Source organism: Lissotriton helveticus, chromosome 9, assembly GCF_964261635.1.
Source record: "Lissotriton helveticus chromosome 9, aLisHel1.1, whole genome shotgun sequence".
NCBI classification, from domain to species: domain Eukaryota; kingdom Metazoa; phylum Chordata; class Amphibia; order Caudata; family Salamandridae; genus Lissotriton; species Lissotriton helveticus.
Genome location: NC_136070.1, coordinates 544,760,428 through 544,774,789, shown reverse-complemented (window position 1 = coordinate 544,774,789; position 14,362 = coordinate 544,760,428). Strand labels below are relative to the sequence as shown.

The window sequence follows — 14,362 nt, the reverse complement described above, 5'->3', positions numbered from 1 at the left end:
TGCTTATTGGGTTTTCTACTGAAGCCCACTCCTGCTTCCAGGGTACAGTCCTCGAATACCCGGATTAGGACTGCACATTATGTTTGGGATCATGCCTTACGGCAGACCCAGACACTGCTCCTGCACTCCCCTGAGCTTCCTCTTCTGGTAATCCGGCAGTAGGGTCAACAGGGGGTGGGGGGGTTGGGGGGTTGGGGGGTCGGAGGGGGGGGGAGGTTTGGTCTCTGTGAGTGGCTAGCAGGTGGGGATTGATGTCCTGGCTGATCTTTTTTTGCAGGGAGAATTGTGTCCTCCTTCAGACCTTCAGGAGCTTTATGACATTACGGTGGGCCATTTCATCCTTCACAGAACCCTGACATGCAACATACAGGAGTGGTGATGCACCAGTGTTGCAAACTCCCGGAGCATGATTGCCTGCATCATCTTTTCTTATTATGGGTTGGACGAAAGCGGTTACAATATTTCATAAGACTTTACTGGAGGGGGCATAACCAGCTCTTGTGAACCCCCAGTTCCGTTGGGAGGCGGACCTGGGGACACCTCTCTCGGATTCCTCTTCAAGTAAGAAACTAGAATCTAGTTTGAAAGTATCTAGAAATGCACACTTCAAACGTATTCAGTTATTTTATTTACATCAGGCCTATCTGACACCAAACATATGCACACTATATTTCCGGCCGCAACCTCCGAGTGTCCTCGGTGTACCGTTGAGGATGCAGATTTTTTCCACATGGTTTAGTCTTGCCTGCTGTTATTACCCTATTGAACAATGGTAGTCAAAGTGGTTTAGGGGGGCTATGGACAGAGAATTTTCTCTGGGTCCTTTTTTGTACTTGCTTGGCCTCCATGTATGCTCAGCAGCTCAGAAGGTTACGGATCGTTTTTTTGGATATGGCCTTGCTTCTTGCCCATAGACCGAGACAATGAGTTGAAAGTCAGTCCGAGGTCCTGATGTCTACCGCTGGTGGTTAGAGTTGACGAAGTGGGCTAAATGCAAAAGGGAGGAGATTCACAGGTAGGAGGCTCGGTGGTTAAGAGTACTGATATTACCTGCATGGGATAACATCTTCTCAGCATGTCGGTGACTGGATCATGGAGGCCGGGTGCTTGTGAATGGCTCCTCTTCTGGTGGCTCTGTGCCGGACTCGGACGCTGGAGGGCTAAGTCTGGCCCCGGTTGACACTCCTGAGTGACTATCCTTCCTTTCTCTGCTTGTCCCCTCCTGTTGTGTGGAAACCTGGGTTCTGTGCTTGGTGGGTTAAATGGAAGGGGGAGGTCTTGCTTTATTATTGTTATACTTTGTCCATTCCCAGTCTTTGGGCTCCCGTATCCTTTTTCTGGTGGAGCCTTTTTTTGCTATGTCTGTAGATGCTATTATTGCTGCTCACTGTATCTTCATTATGCTATTTGACTTCTGCTGTCTTGTTGCGAGGTTAAGCCTGCCCGCATTTCTGTTCATATACGCATTGGCTGGTTGCAATGTATAGTACAAAGAATAAAAAAAATATATATATTTTAATTGTATTAATGATTTAATCATGTAAATGGTAAATAAGGAAAAGCTGTGTCGTTGAATATACCCCTCCTTATATTTTATATGCACTCTTCAGTCGAGGCAGCGGAAATGTCCAAAGCCTTTAATTGCTTTTATGAAATACACTATGGGGCGGCAATGTAAAATTCAGGGTACTGTGCCGTAATTATGCTTTTCTTTAATCATATTTGCTTCATGTCCATATACATATATCTATATGTACGCTGCATGCAGTGGAGTAGTGTGGCTCACTGGTTAGAGGCGGCAGACCCGGGAGCAGAAGTCGGCCCAGGACCAGGGTTCAATTCCCGACGCTGCAGGGTCGTGGACTTGGGTCAGCGGACTCGATAACTCTCGCTTCGGTGCTTACTCTAATCAGGGGTTCCACTCTGCAACTCTGGGCATTAGCTTGCCTAATCTCCACAACGGCCCCATCAATTTCGGGGATGCCTGGCTCCACCTTGAGGACTCCCAGCAGGGACCATCCCACAGGGAAAGCCAGGACGGGTTCCCCAGAGTTATACAGCGCCAGGAAACCTACAGACGGGTAGCAGTGCGCTTTACAAGCTCAAATACACATGCATGTTATCACTCCGGTTGACGGGGCTTAAACCAAACCTTCTCCTGCGATATGTCAACAACCCAACTGTGTGCCCATGTGGGGGCCTCTTCTCAAGCTACCAGAGGCTCTCTTTCCGCATGCCCTTGTGTGCCTGTATTAGAAGTGGACATTGGTAAACACTAAATATCAGATTTCAGTTTCTTCTGTTAACTTTCAAACATGCGGAACTAAACACGATTATTGTGCTTTTGTTTGTTGTATACACGGTGGCCTCTCCTGAACCCTGGTTGGCATGTGTAGCATTTAGGGCCTTTGATGCACCATGCACTGATCTCTTCTGCATAAAGTTGTTCTCTTTAATTTCAAACCATAATAGAAGTAGTGATTTACTTAAGCACTAGTTACATTAAACATGTTTTTATTTTAGGCACAGGAATATGAAGTGATTTGCGCAGAATCACAGGATATTGAGTGCAGAGACTCGAACCTGGTTCACCAGCTCTAAAGAAGGCAGCTGTGGCCGTAGCGCTACATTCTTTTCCCTGTGAGTTTTGCACTGATGTTTGATGCCTCTAAGCAAATAGATAAGATGCCTGGGGCGGATTCCTAGGGGCGGGAGTAGCACTAATGTACACTTTTCTTGTTCAACTCAATAATGTAACCAGCGCCCTGTCCAAAATAACGTTGTGGCTTTAAGCAAGAAAGACACATGGGAGGCTTAAGGATGTAATCTGCGGTTCCATATAGTAGTGTGCACTCTACTCTGTCTGGGGGCAATTCACTTCTTCGCAACACAACTACATCGCTACCAAGCGCGAGTCAAACATTACATTTTAAAAATGTTCTCAACTGCTTACCAGGGCGTGTTCATTGCTGTATCTCCCATCACGGAATATTGAGCGGAGGGTGAGATTCCCACCCGGTTCCTTAATTACAATGGCGGCAGCTCTCTTGCACATCTTGGAGATGTAAACTTGTTCGCAATGACCGCCTGCCTTTTCAGCACTAACATGCGAAATTAAAAAGGCAAACGCCCAGGGAGCTGGGAGCGAAAGTACAGATATTGCTCATGGAACGGGCAGGGGATTAGAACCCATGCCCAGCTGGGGCAGATGTTCCTAAACGGTAACAGGGGTGAATGTTGAAACAAGGCAATACTTCCGATTGTACTGCCCTAAACTCCATGAACCCTGCTCAGTTGATAACTGCCAAACAAAGGTTGAATACCAATAAAATACAGCAGGCTGGCGAGCTGTGCACTCGCAAAGGATGGTGCAACGATAAAGAAAAAAGTAGCCCCCAGAAGAAAACTAGAGGATGGATACATGTACTTGAGCCATACTCAATGGAAGGGTTAAGCAAACAAAACAAAGTGATGCCAGCAAGCGCAGACCATATAGAATCATTAAAAAGAGTGACAAAGCTGCTAACCAACTGAAGGCAATAGGCAGACTGTAAGCTCACTGCATGTAAGCAAAATGTCTCTCAGAGACAGCGCATGCGCTGCCTAGCCAAGACTTAGAAATGACCACTGCATAAATAAAATTAAATATAACATAGAATGAAGGCAGCTATGGAAGCAGTTATTGGCCCCCAAGCCTTGACAAACAAGATACTTGTGTTTTAGGTGGATGTGCACAAGGAAACTGCCATCACAGTAAAGACAGCTTATGACTGAAGCGGAGGACCCACTGCTCGATGTTGTATGCTGTGGTGGATAGAAGCAAAATGTGAATAACACCTGTACATACAAAGGGATGAAGATGGCGGACTAAAAGGCCCTGTATGATTTTCTTGTGAAACATGAAGCTAGCGATACAGTGAAAGATGTTTCTAGGCCAGACCAAAAAAGCATGAGTCATGTCGTCTTAAGCGAAAATTCCTACAGGACTGAAAATTCAATAACCTGTTGGGGGTATTTTCCGGGTGGGGCCTAAACTGCTCCAGCCTGTTTAGTTAGAGCTGCAGCGCTCATGGCTATATTCCAGGATCTGAAAGGCTAATGCAGCAGGCTGAGTCATTGCTTGCTTTCTCCAGACACACTGCTCCAGTTACCACAGGAGCTATAACTAAAGAGGTATGCCCAAATGACCCTCCTACACATGGGTAAAAAACATCACAGATGTGCACACAAAAAAGGGGGGGGGGGGGAGTACGGAGGGATCAATCACACATTTATTTATGTACAAGGCACCATCAATTACCTTGACATTTTAAGTATTTCGTAATATTCAATATAAATGATAGTTAGATTCACATATCATTTGGTGAGGCACAGGGACACACATCTATTATTTTAAACATAAAACATCATATGTATAGGACAAACAACAATCAAAAACAAATTATTCTCACAAAAAACAATGCAGTACATTAACACAATATATACACTCAATATATACAAAATATACAACATATACAAAACCCTAATTATTACGTATGCGAGTGTACACTTCTCAGTCTGAGTGAAACACTCCGAGGTAGTCCTACTTACGCACGAAGACAAACCTCTCTCTCATTTAGTTATGCGCGTTGTCATCTAAGACTACAATCACGAATAAATGGACTACTCGTCTGTATGTCGACGCGGTCGCGTTTCAGCCCACAATTTCTTTCGGCTTCCTCAGGACAAGGGTATACAAATATCTTGACTCTAATCCGAACTCTCAAAAGCCATAGCATATCCTATTCACCATTAAGACGAACTGATTGTACAGTCTGGATCCACATTCATGAAATCATGAAATGGATTTACATGTGCCTACAATGAAATGTTGCTAATGAGGTACCTTAATCTTTAGTGTCACTTTTGGCACACTACAAGTGGCCTCCGAGTGTTGTGTGAAGGCTAGTTGGTGACCCCCGAAGGTAGAGAAGCGGTGAACCACCCTTTGACTTGATTAGATGTTTTATGTTTAATAATATATGTGTGTCCCTGTGCCTCACCAAATAATATGTGAATCTAACAATATAGGTAATAAATGAATACGTGTAACATATTTGTCACACTTATGTGTTTATTCCTTGTTTTTTTTAATTTTTTTATTCTTACTCGATGTCGTCATTGCTCTTATGTCCTTCCTTCCATCGTTTTTGTAAAGCGCTCTGATATTCTTCGGGATCTTGTTCGCGCTATTTAAAACTTTATAAATAAATAAATAAAATAAACTATCATTTATATTTAATATTACGAAATACCTAAAATTTCAAGGTAATTGATGGTGCCTTGTACATAAATAAATGTGTGATTGAACCCTCCATACTCCCCCCACCCCCCCTTCCTTTTTTGCACACCAGTTACCAGAGGAGACACACCGGCAGCTAAATCAACCTTTCTTCTTTTGCAGCACCACTTTTGAGGAAAGCTATACTGCATATCTGCGTCACAACACGTGATTCAATTTAACGTTGACCTAACAGGGTTACAAAATCTGTACCAAGGCCAAAACTGACTTCGACCAGGGAGATTTCCTACACAGTGACTTCTGGGGCAGCCATGGCATTAGGCATCCGCCATTTAACTCTGGGAGGAAGGTGCCACTGATCTATTGCACTGGCAATGCTCATAAAATGTGCATCAGCTGGCAGTGCCGAATCATACTTAACATCACCAACTCAGATCTGCCAACTCACACAGTGCCACTGCGTGCCACGTAATTTCATTTCTCTTCACAGTCTCCCGGGTTAATACCACAAAGTGGAAACCACTGCTCAGAGAGCATTTTTATCTCCTGTGTGGATGCTGGTCACAAATGATGTTCATTGAGGGGGTTGCAAACTCCCCTAGGACATCAGGCACAACCTCACAATCTTGTTTGTTTTTAGGAGGGTATGGCACAAAGGCATGCCAACCTACGTAGCCCCGCCCGCCCAAGGTTGGCGAGTCGAGTGATGAGTTCAAGGCACCGACCTCTCCCCCAGATCCCTCCCTCACGTCTCACAGCGACATTTCCTGCAAAGTCAACAGGTCTATCAATCGATGCAAGAACAAATGTCTCAGCCAGGGAAGTCCCTGGCAGGGTCAAGTGTCTCAGACAGGCAGCGCCGGATTACCAAATAGGCAATGTAGGCATCGGTCTACGGGCCACACTCCTTTTAGGGGGCTTGCAACTACGAATCAAAATAATATGGATTTGATCTTGAAAAAAAAATACAATCAAGTTTTCCTAAATATTTTTCCAAAACATAGAAAAAAATTAACTGAAAGAATCAAAAACGTTACATTAAAGACTCTATAGAGAAAATACTGTATTAATGTAACGTAACCACTAACAATGTAATGTACATAAACCAGAGACATCAGATTCACATGACAGTTTGTCTCTTAACCCCTTTCGTGCTCATGACGGCCCCCGGTGGGCGTGTGCGCACAGGGGCCATCCGAGCCACATCCGCGAATGAAAGGTCTAGCACCGCGGCGGAATTCGCACCGCAGCCAAGGTGTTAAAAGCTCATCTGCTGGCAGCTATCAGTTTGAAAATTTGGTGCATTGGGTATTACGAGATCATTTGCGAAGGGCGTCGAAATATAGACTGCCTAGTGGCCTCCATAGGGTTTAATCCTGACCTGCGAACAGGGGAATCCCTCCCCTTCCACCTCAGAGGTCTCATGCAGTATCACTCTGCAGCATGAAAGTGGATGACATTTTTTATATATCTGAAAATTGCCAGAAATTAGCAATCATGTTTATTGCACTGCCTTGGATGATGTATTTAACTTCTAGATTTGCAGAAGTGCCTGTTTACAACAGAACACGTTGAACTTTAACTTTAGGTCCTTTGGGTCAAGCATTCTCACCCCCTTAGTCACTGCCACTAAGCTTTGGGCCACTCTCCTGGCATGCACCGCCCACTCCAGCTAAGAAAGTCACAAATCTGGGGGCCCACCTGGAGCCATACCTGTCACTAGCAAAACATGTGTAACATATGGCACTGGCTTGCTTCTTTCTCCTGAAAGTAATCGGGAACATTTCTATCCTTTATCCCTAAGAATGTTCATTGCGCTGTAATCCAGGCCACTATTTTGAGTCACTCGGATTACTGTAACTCCCTTTTCTTAAGCATTGACCTAGGCCTTCTGAGAAAGCTGCAAAGCGTCCAGAATGAAGCAGCTAAACTGACCTTCAGCCTTCTACGCTACTCCTCTGCCTCCGGAGCCTTGGAAGCTCTACATTGGCTCACAGACGAAAAATTGATTGCTTTCAAGTCTTCACACCATGTTTTCTTTTTTTTTTTCTTTTTTTTTTATTGAGCCGATTCGAGAAATACAAAAGAAAATATACAAATATAGAAAACTGTAATACAAGAAAAAGCATTCAAAAATTCGAGATGGTGAAACATCCAGCAGATTTTTTAAGGCGAACAAATAATAGAATCAGCATATATTACATTCCGGTTTCATTCCATTGACACAATAACATATTAGATCTTTAGAGGACACTTTAACAGAGCCAAGTTCTCTAAAATAAAGTAGAAAACAAAAAAACAAAAAAACAAAAAAAAGGAAGGTCTTTTTTATGGACAACATATTAATTTGAACATATATTTAGTTCCTTTGCAGCTCATACCAGTTGGCTATTGGTGTCCAAATTTGCTCACCGTATGACCTTGATTTTTTGCCTCTGGTTCTATAGGTCGCTATTTCCTGTTTGTATATTGCTAATAATCTATTTAGCCATCCCTGAAAAGTTGGAGCTTCGGAATCTTTCCATCTTGCTGCAAGAATAATTCTGTAGACAGCAGTGCCTATGTAGATAGCAGCGATTTCTATATTGCTATAACCTAGGGAATCATCATATCCTAACAAAAACAGAGTTGTTGATGTTCTTATTTCGTGTCCGAAAATTTCGGCCCAGTACTTCACAATGCTTTTTTTAATCTGTTCTAGTTTGGGGCATTCCGAGAACATATGTATGAGATTGGCGGGTCCTAATGTACATCTGGGACATTGATCATGACCCGCCAACTTCACACCATGTTTTCGAAGCAGTTCACCAAACTGGACCAAAATATCGGTCTCTAAGATTCATCAATTATACACCCTCCAACTGGCTACAATCTTCAGAAGCCCACCAACTTTCAGTTCCCAGACTTAAGCGGGCACGTTTGGCTGGTGAAACAATCTTGCTCAAAGAAGCTAAAATGTAGAATGAGCTTCCTTGTAAAGTCCATAAGGTTCCTGCCTTACTGATCTTCAGAAAGGCCTTAAAGACCTTGTTTTTCAGTAACTGATTTATGCCTGTTGCTTTTGCTTTTGGTCTTGTCTATTGCTTAGTTTCCAGCACCAGGACACTTGTAGAGGTAATAATTGTGCTGCAGAAATATTAGATCATACCAAGTCAGCTCAGGAATTATCAGCACTTTAAACACAACAATTTCTGCACATTCTCACTAAATAGAACCAAGCACTCCCCCTTGTAGGCCGTGCTACCTGTCTGGTAATGCACTTCGGTGCCTCATCGTTAGAATGAAGGCAGTCCTGTCAGTGCACACTGTGGAACCGTTGGTCAATTGATATTGGCTTTTCTACACAGCCACTGGAAGAGCCGATATCACACAGCGGAACATAGGATGAGCTGGAAACCCCATGGAGAGAGTAATTTTAAGCTCCTCTGTTGAAGTTCTGCTCAGCTGATGTCCATGTGGAATACTGCAACTCCTACAGGACATCTGCGGCAGCCCTAGATGGTTTTATTTTTTGTGGTAGGGAGGAGGTGGCTCTCGGGCGTTTGCTCGGTACAAAGCTAGGTCCCTCCCCATGGCCCCGCCCCCTCAGAAACCCCAAGGATTAATGCCTAGTTTTGTTATGTTCATTTGTAGAGCGCACTAATCACCCGAGAGGGTAACCATCTGACACTAAAGGGCTCAAGGCTTCACCCCTCCACCTCCTATCACAGGGGGAGAATTTTTTTTTTGTAATTTAGCAGGCCTGATGAAGAGCTATGTAAATGCAAGTACAGTGCACGCACACTGCCAGTAAAGGAGGACATTTCGGGGAAGAACTCAGGAAGGAACTGCAGAATACAGCATTCATTTCTCCTGACATTATGAGGAAGGGCACTCCCACCCTTGTTCAAAAGTGACGCTGGGCGTGTCACTGTCCCGAGAGCACACAAAAAAAAAATCCTTTTGTTAGAGAGTTCAAAAAACAGGTTCTCAAACACACAAGTGAGAAAAATAGAAACTTGTTTATTAGCTGAAATGGCCTGGTACAGGCATTTAGCTTCAATTGCACGAAGAGCAGGATGACTCAGTGAGTTAAAAAGCTGCCAACTGAAACATGAATAAACTGAACTATTTTTTGTATTTACTTTTGCAGTTTTAAATATCGTAGGAGGACTCGCCAGGGCAGTAGAATGTTTTACATAAAAGTGGGAGTACTAACGGTATAAACAGGAAGGTAAATAGTAGATTACATATGGGAAGGTGTGCAGTGTGTCCCACGAAGAAGACGGTTTGGTGTCAAACAACAAAAGGTACTGCCATAAATTTAGGGCAAACACTGGAGAACGGTGAAGCCTAGAGAATTCCAGTCTAGATCGCGCAGCTCCAAGTAAGATACACACAAATACCATTATAAACTGTCTGTCTCCCAGCATATCTAAAATATCAAGAGAATATCTGGCCCTTCAGGAAAAAGTCAAACTATTTAGAACTCTACCAAAAAGTGTAATTCTCTTGTGGACCTTCATCTAAAGAGGAAGGACTGACACACAAGCTTCCTGTGTTTTTCTCCTCTTTTCCCTCGTGTGAATGAACTACCTCCACCTCCATTACCCCCTACCTACCGTGCTCTCCATGCCACTGGAGTCAAGCTATCCTGGCTGATGAGGGCTGAAAGCCCGAAACCAGTCCTAGGATGCCTGTTTGCAGTCTAGAGAGGACCTGGCCTGGCAGCTCGGGCTGGACTGTTCCCACTGGGCGCAGGGTCAAGACTGATTTGCATATGGCTGGGTCCAAACTGGAATGGCATTGTGAGCAAAAAACCAATGTATTTAGGCCCAGATCTCTGTACTGGGGTGAATGTATGACATTGTTCTGCGTTCTGTCCATCAGTTGTTCTTTTTACTAATGTGAAAGATGCCACAGGTATACTCTGCTTACAATTACATGTACACTTGGGACATCCTATCTATGGTGTTCAATGTAAAGCGCAGACGCGCCTGGGTTGAACGGCACTTAAAAAGAAACCCAAAATAAATTACACCAATAAATTCGATCATGGCAACACTTTTCTATTTACAGTGCTTATGAATGACAGAAGAGCTTTTATTAAACAGCAAGTCTCAGCCGATCTTTGAACCCCCCCCCCCCTCAAAAATGTGAACTGAACAGTACAAGTGCTTAAAGTCACACTATTTGCACACATAGAAGGGTAATGCGAGTCTTGCGCTCCCCCGGAGCCTGAAAAGCAGCAGTGCAAACTCCTAGCTATGTAGTTGTCTTCCCCAGCCCTTCCGGCCTTACAGGGGGATTGATGCGCCATTGTGGGATAGCTCCTTGCACAGACAGCTCCTGTAACATCTGTACTTGGCTCAGCGCCCCTTCCACCCAACTCCTCCTGTACAGGATGACATTCGTACCAGCCACACCCGGTGCGGATTAAATACGAGCACTGACAGGGGACAAAAGGAATACAATAACGAGAACAAGGATCAGCAACCGGTTCTAACCTGCTGGCTAGGAGAACCCCACGGGGTGTGCAGTCGGGGAGGGCAGCGCCTATACGTGTCACCGTCTGTGTAATGGTGCATTAATGCATGTGCTCACAGGCCCCGCATTCCGCCGAGCACCGCCTCAGCTCTCGGCTCGGAAACTTCTTGTGGGATTCGAATTGCAACATGGCTGCCAGACACTGCGGTGCAGAATTCCATGGACTATAATTTACTTTAGAGGGGGAACCGGTTCTTCCTCGAGAACCACTTCAATGACAATTTTGTGATTTTAAATCTTTCATTTGAAATTTCTGAATCGTGCAGGACAATTATCAAATTCTGAAAAGGTGTATGCTACAACGTTATAACTTTATGTAGCACAATACGCCTAGTTTGAAGAATTGTGTAGGATAATGTTCCCAGTCCATTAATAGGAAATACTACATAAATCCGAGCCCAATTTTTACTCGTCTGTTATGGAAAAGTCTGAGGCCTATTGTGCTTATTCTGGTAAAAAGAAGTGGTGTTTGTACTAATTAATAATGGAACATTTTATTGCCTCATTTTTTCTAATTCTTGAAAAAATATGGAGCCAAATTTAACCATTAAGGGAAACACTGGAGAAAAATTGACCAGCTCTTCAGTTTGGTTTAGTTTAGTAATGTCGAAAAAAGTGAAATATAATTTCCTCTTTCACAGCCCTGCCACGTACCACGAACCATGGGTTAGACGATCGCATTTGAGGGTTGGTGTCCGCAGCACTGCACTGCACTGATCTGTATTAGTCATGTATATATATTACAGTGCCACCGACTCCCAGATTGTGTGTTGAGGCGCTGCAGGACATAATTAAATAAAAGCAGACAGTGCTCTTCAGCTCGCTCTGTGCTGCTGCCCATGGAATTAAAGGGGCAATCACCATCAACTCTGCCCAAGTACCCCGGCCTACAATCAGTATTGTGTCTGCATCCTTGGAGCCCGTCTCCTTGAAGATGAGACCAAGGCTCTCTGAGAAGATGCTCTCTGGCTAAGCCTGGTAGTCACTGGGATGGCACTTCAGGTTGGCACAAGCGAGTACAGCAGAGCACTCAGCTCATCCAGAGGGCAACAGCGGCAGTGTCAGAGTGTGGGGCAGGGGGTCAACGACTTGGCTAAAAAAGACAAGTATTCTTTTTTTTTTTTTTACTATTTCGTTGGTCATCCACCTTTAGGTAACGGCATATAAAATAACACACAACTTATATGAAAGATCAATGAAAGTTAAATTAATCAGTTTGAGGGGGAGAGAAAGAAAGAAAGAGAAAGAGAGAGAGTGCGTGGAAACAGAATTGAATCTTTGTTGGCATAGTGGGGAAGAGTCTGTCTTGTGTATTTATAAAGCTACTAGGACACGGCTTGTGCGAGTGAGAAAGCACTGTGAATATGAAAGTCATTATTTTAAAATTGTATTACAGGGTTAGATAAGTGTCACTCAAAGTGTTACATATTTGGCAGTAGAAAGCCCCTCATCAATAAACTGAAACCATGTATGTGTTACACACATAAGCAATCTCAAACGTGGCAGCTATTCTTACACCAAAAACATGGCATATTATTAACTAATCATACAGAGGTAAAAGCAGAGTTTTGACAGCTTTAGAAAGCGACTGGAGAGGAAATGCAATGTGAACTACTGGCATGAGCAATGCAGGAGAGGGCACGTTTAGCCCTCCAAGGGTATGACTATACGAGTTCTTGGAGAAATGGATCTACATGTGCAGACTCGTACATACCCAATGCTCCCTGGCAGATGTCTGTCCGCGTGGCTCCATCAACGATGAACTGTGGTCTGGATACCAATTGCTGAAAAAGAGGAGTTTAGAGTCAACAGTTGCCCTCAGGTGGAGCGACACAGAGGGGCGGATGAAAAGTAGTATAACGCAGGGAGTCACCCTCACCGTGCCCACCCCCACAGCCAGAATGCCAGCATACATTTTGGCTTCCCAATTACACATTTTCTCTTTCAGAAGCAGTACTAACCGATCCATGCACACAACATTCCAAAAATATCCTTCCAATCACTACTTTATCACCCCCATTGCTTCAACAAGAAATAGCCAACAGGCCACTGAAACATTAGCGTGGACGCATTTCTCTAACACAAAGTATTTTCATCATGCATCAAAGCATGCTCACAGCAACGCCCAGCGGCGGCTCCTCTGCAATGGCGGAGGAGTGTCGCCCCACTGCCTGTCTCAGAGCCAGCAAATGAAAAACAAGCACTGGCGTTGCCAATAGGTCTCGTAATAGGAAAGTTGGAGCTATTGGTTTTGTAAATGACAAAGCCCTTTATGTTTTTAAAATGAAAACAAAAATAAAAGGCATTGTTATTTGCAATTGTAATAGCTCCAACTTTCCTCCTGCGAGACCTATTGGCAACGCCAGTGCTTTTTTTTTATAGGGCCAAAGGACCTAAATACTCGGTAATTTACGTCCTTAACGTCACAGTAAAAAAAAAAAAAACACTGTTCGATTTGCCAAAAACGACTGTAGAAATCCTTACGACAATGCATCTCAGGGATTGAGTTGCTGTTTAAATGTCACGTTTTACTTCTTCCATTCCTTAACGGTGTTTACTTTTCTACAAACGACGTACTTCTGAGTAGAGGCGTGCACAATTTTAATTTCTGTTTGGGTGATTACGTAAAATGATAAGTAGATTATACAAAATTGTGTGAAACGTAAATCTGGCATTAGTCCACTTTTTCCTATTGTGAAGTGCACCTTACGTCTAAAATTGATGCGAGGGCGCGCTTCCGGTCAAAAAAGAGCAACAAGGACACACGTGCTGCCAACATGTGTCACTCCTGTTCTGTCTCCTTGCATGTTCTGGTGCTGCTGCGGTAGGATTTTTATTTTACCTGGGTGTCACCAATTACAGCATGTGGTGTAATGCAATGGCATAAATGCGTCAGTGGGTCATAAATGCTCATCCAATCCTTGGCCTCTCTGCAGAGTGCGCAGATTGATGGTCACTTGTGTGACAATTGCAAGTGCCATTTTTTGTGAAAGTGTGAGGTAGGTATGCACAGTTGTTGAGATGTTGATAACGCAAATGCTGTGTTTACAGTAGAGGGCGCATGTGTGAGAGGGAGGGGAGTGACGCAAGCCAGCAGAAGGACAAAGAGGAGACACAGTGATGACGTTGAAGGAGATGATGTGTGAGAATTGCCCATAGAAGATTTCATATAGATGTCTTGGGCCGGGGGGATGGAGGGGGGGGTGTATGAGAGAGTGAGACACCGTGGAGAACAGTCTTGTAAAAGGACAGCCTCAAAGTGGTTGTGTGATTCACATTAAACCCACATAAGGTGGCAGCAGGCATGCCTTGTGAAGAAGAAAACTCACACACGGCGGCACACTTTGTGAAGCACTCACAACACGTGTGCACAGGCCCTGCACTATACTGTCCTTACAGCACGCCACTGAGGAATGGTGACCCTGGGAAGGGCAGACGATTTAACATCCTCTTTAACCAAGAAAACCCTAACGCTTTCGGAGAGTAGCTGTTTTCTTCTGTCTTTGTAAACACTTTCGGGACGGCGCTGCGGTCACCCCTCGGGTTTCCAGCCGC

General features: G+C 44.1%; 1 protein-coding gene across 1 annotated transcript in view; it reads right to left on the bottom strand.

The window, feature by feature from the left end:
• Nucleotides 1–14,362, bottom strand: part of CAPN1 (calpain 1) — a 245,531-nt gene that overhangs the window by 176,942 nt on the left and 54,227 nt on the right. The window contains exon 3 of the mRNA XM_078660425.1: nt 12,522–12,591. Within this exon, the coding sequence (XP_078516551.1) occupies nt 12,522–12,591 (70 nt within the window). The remainder of the gene's footprint in view (nt 1–12,521; nt 12,592–14,362) is intronic.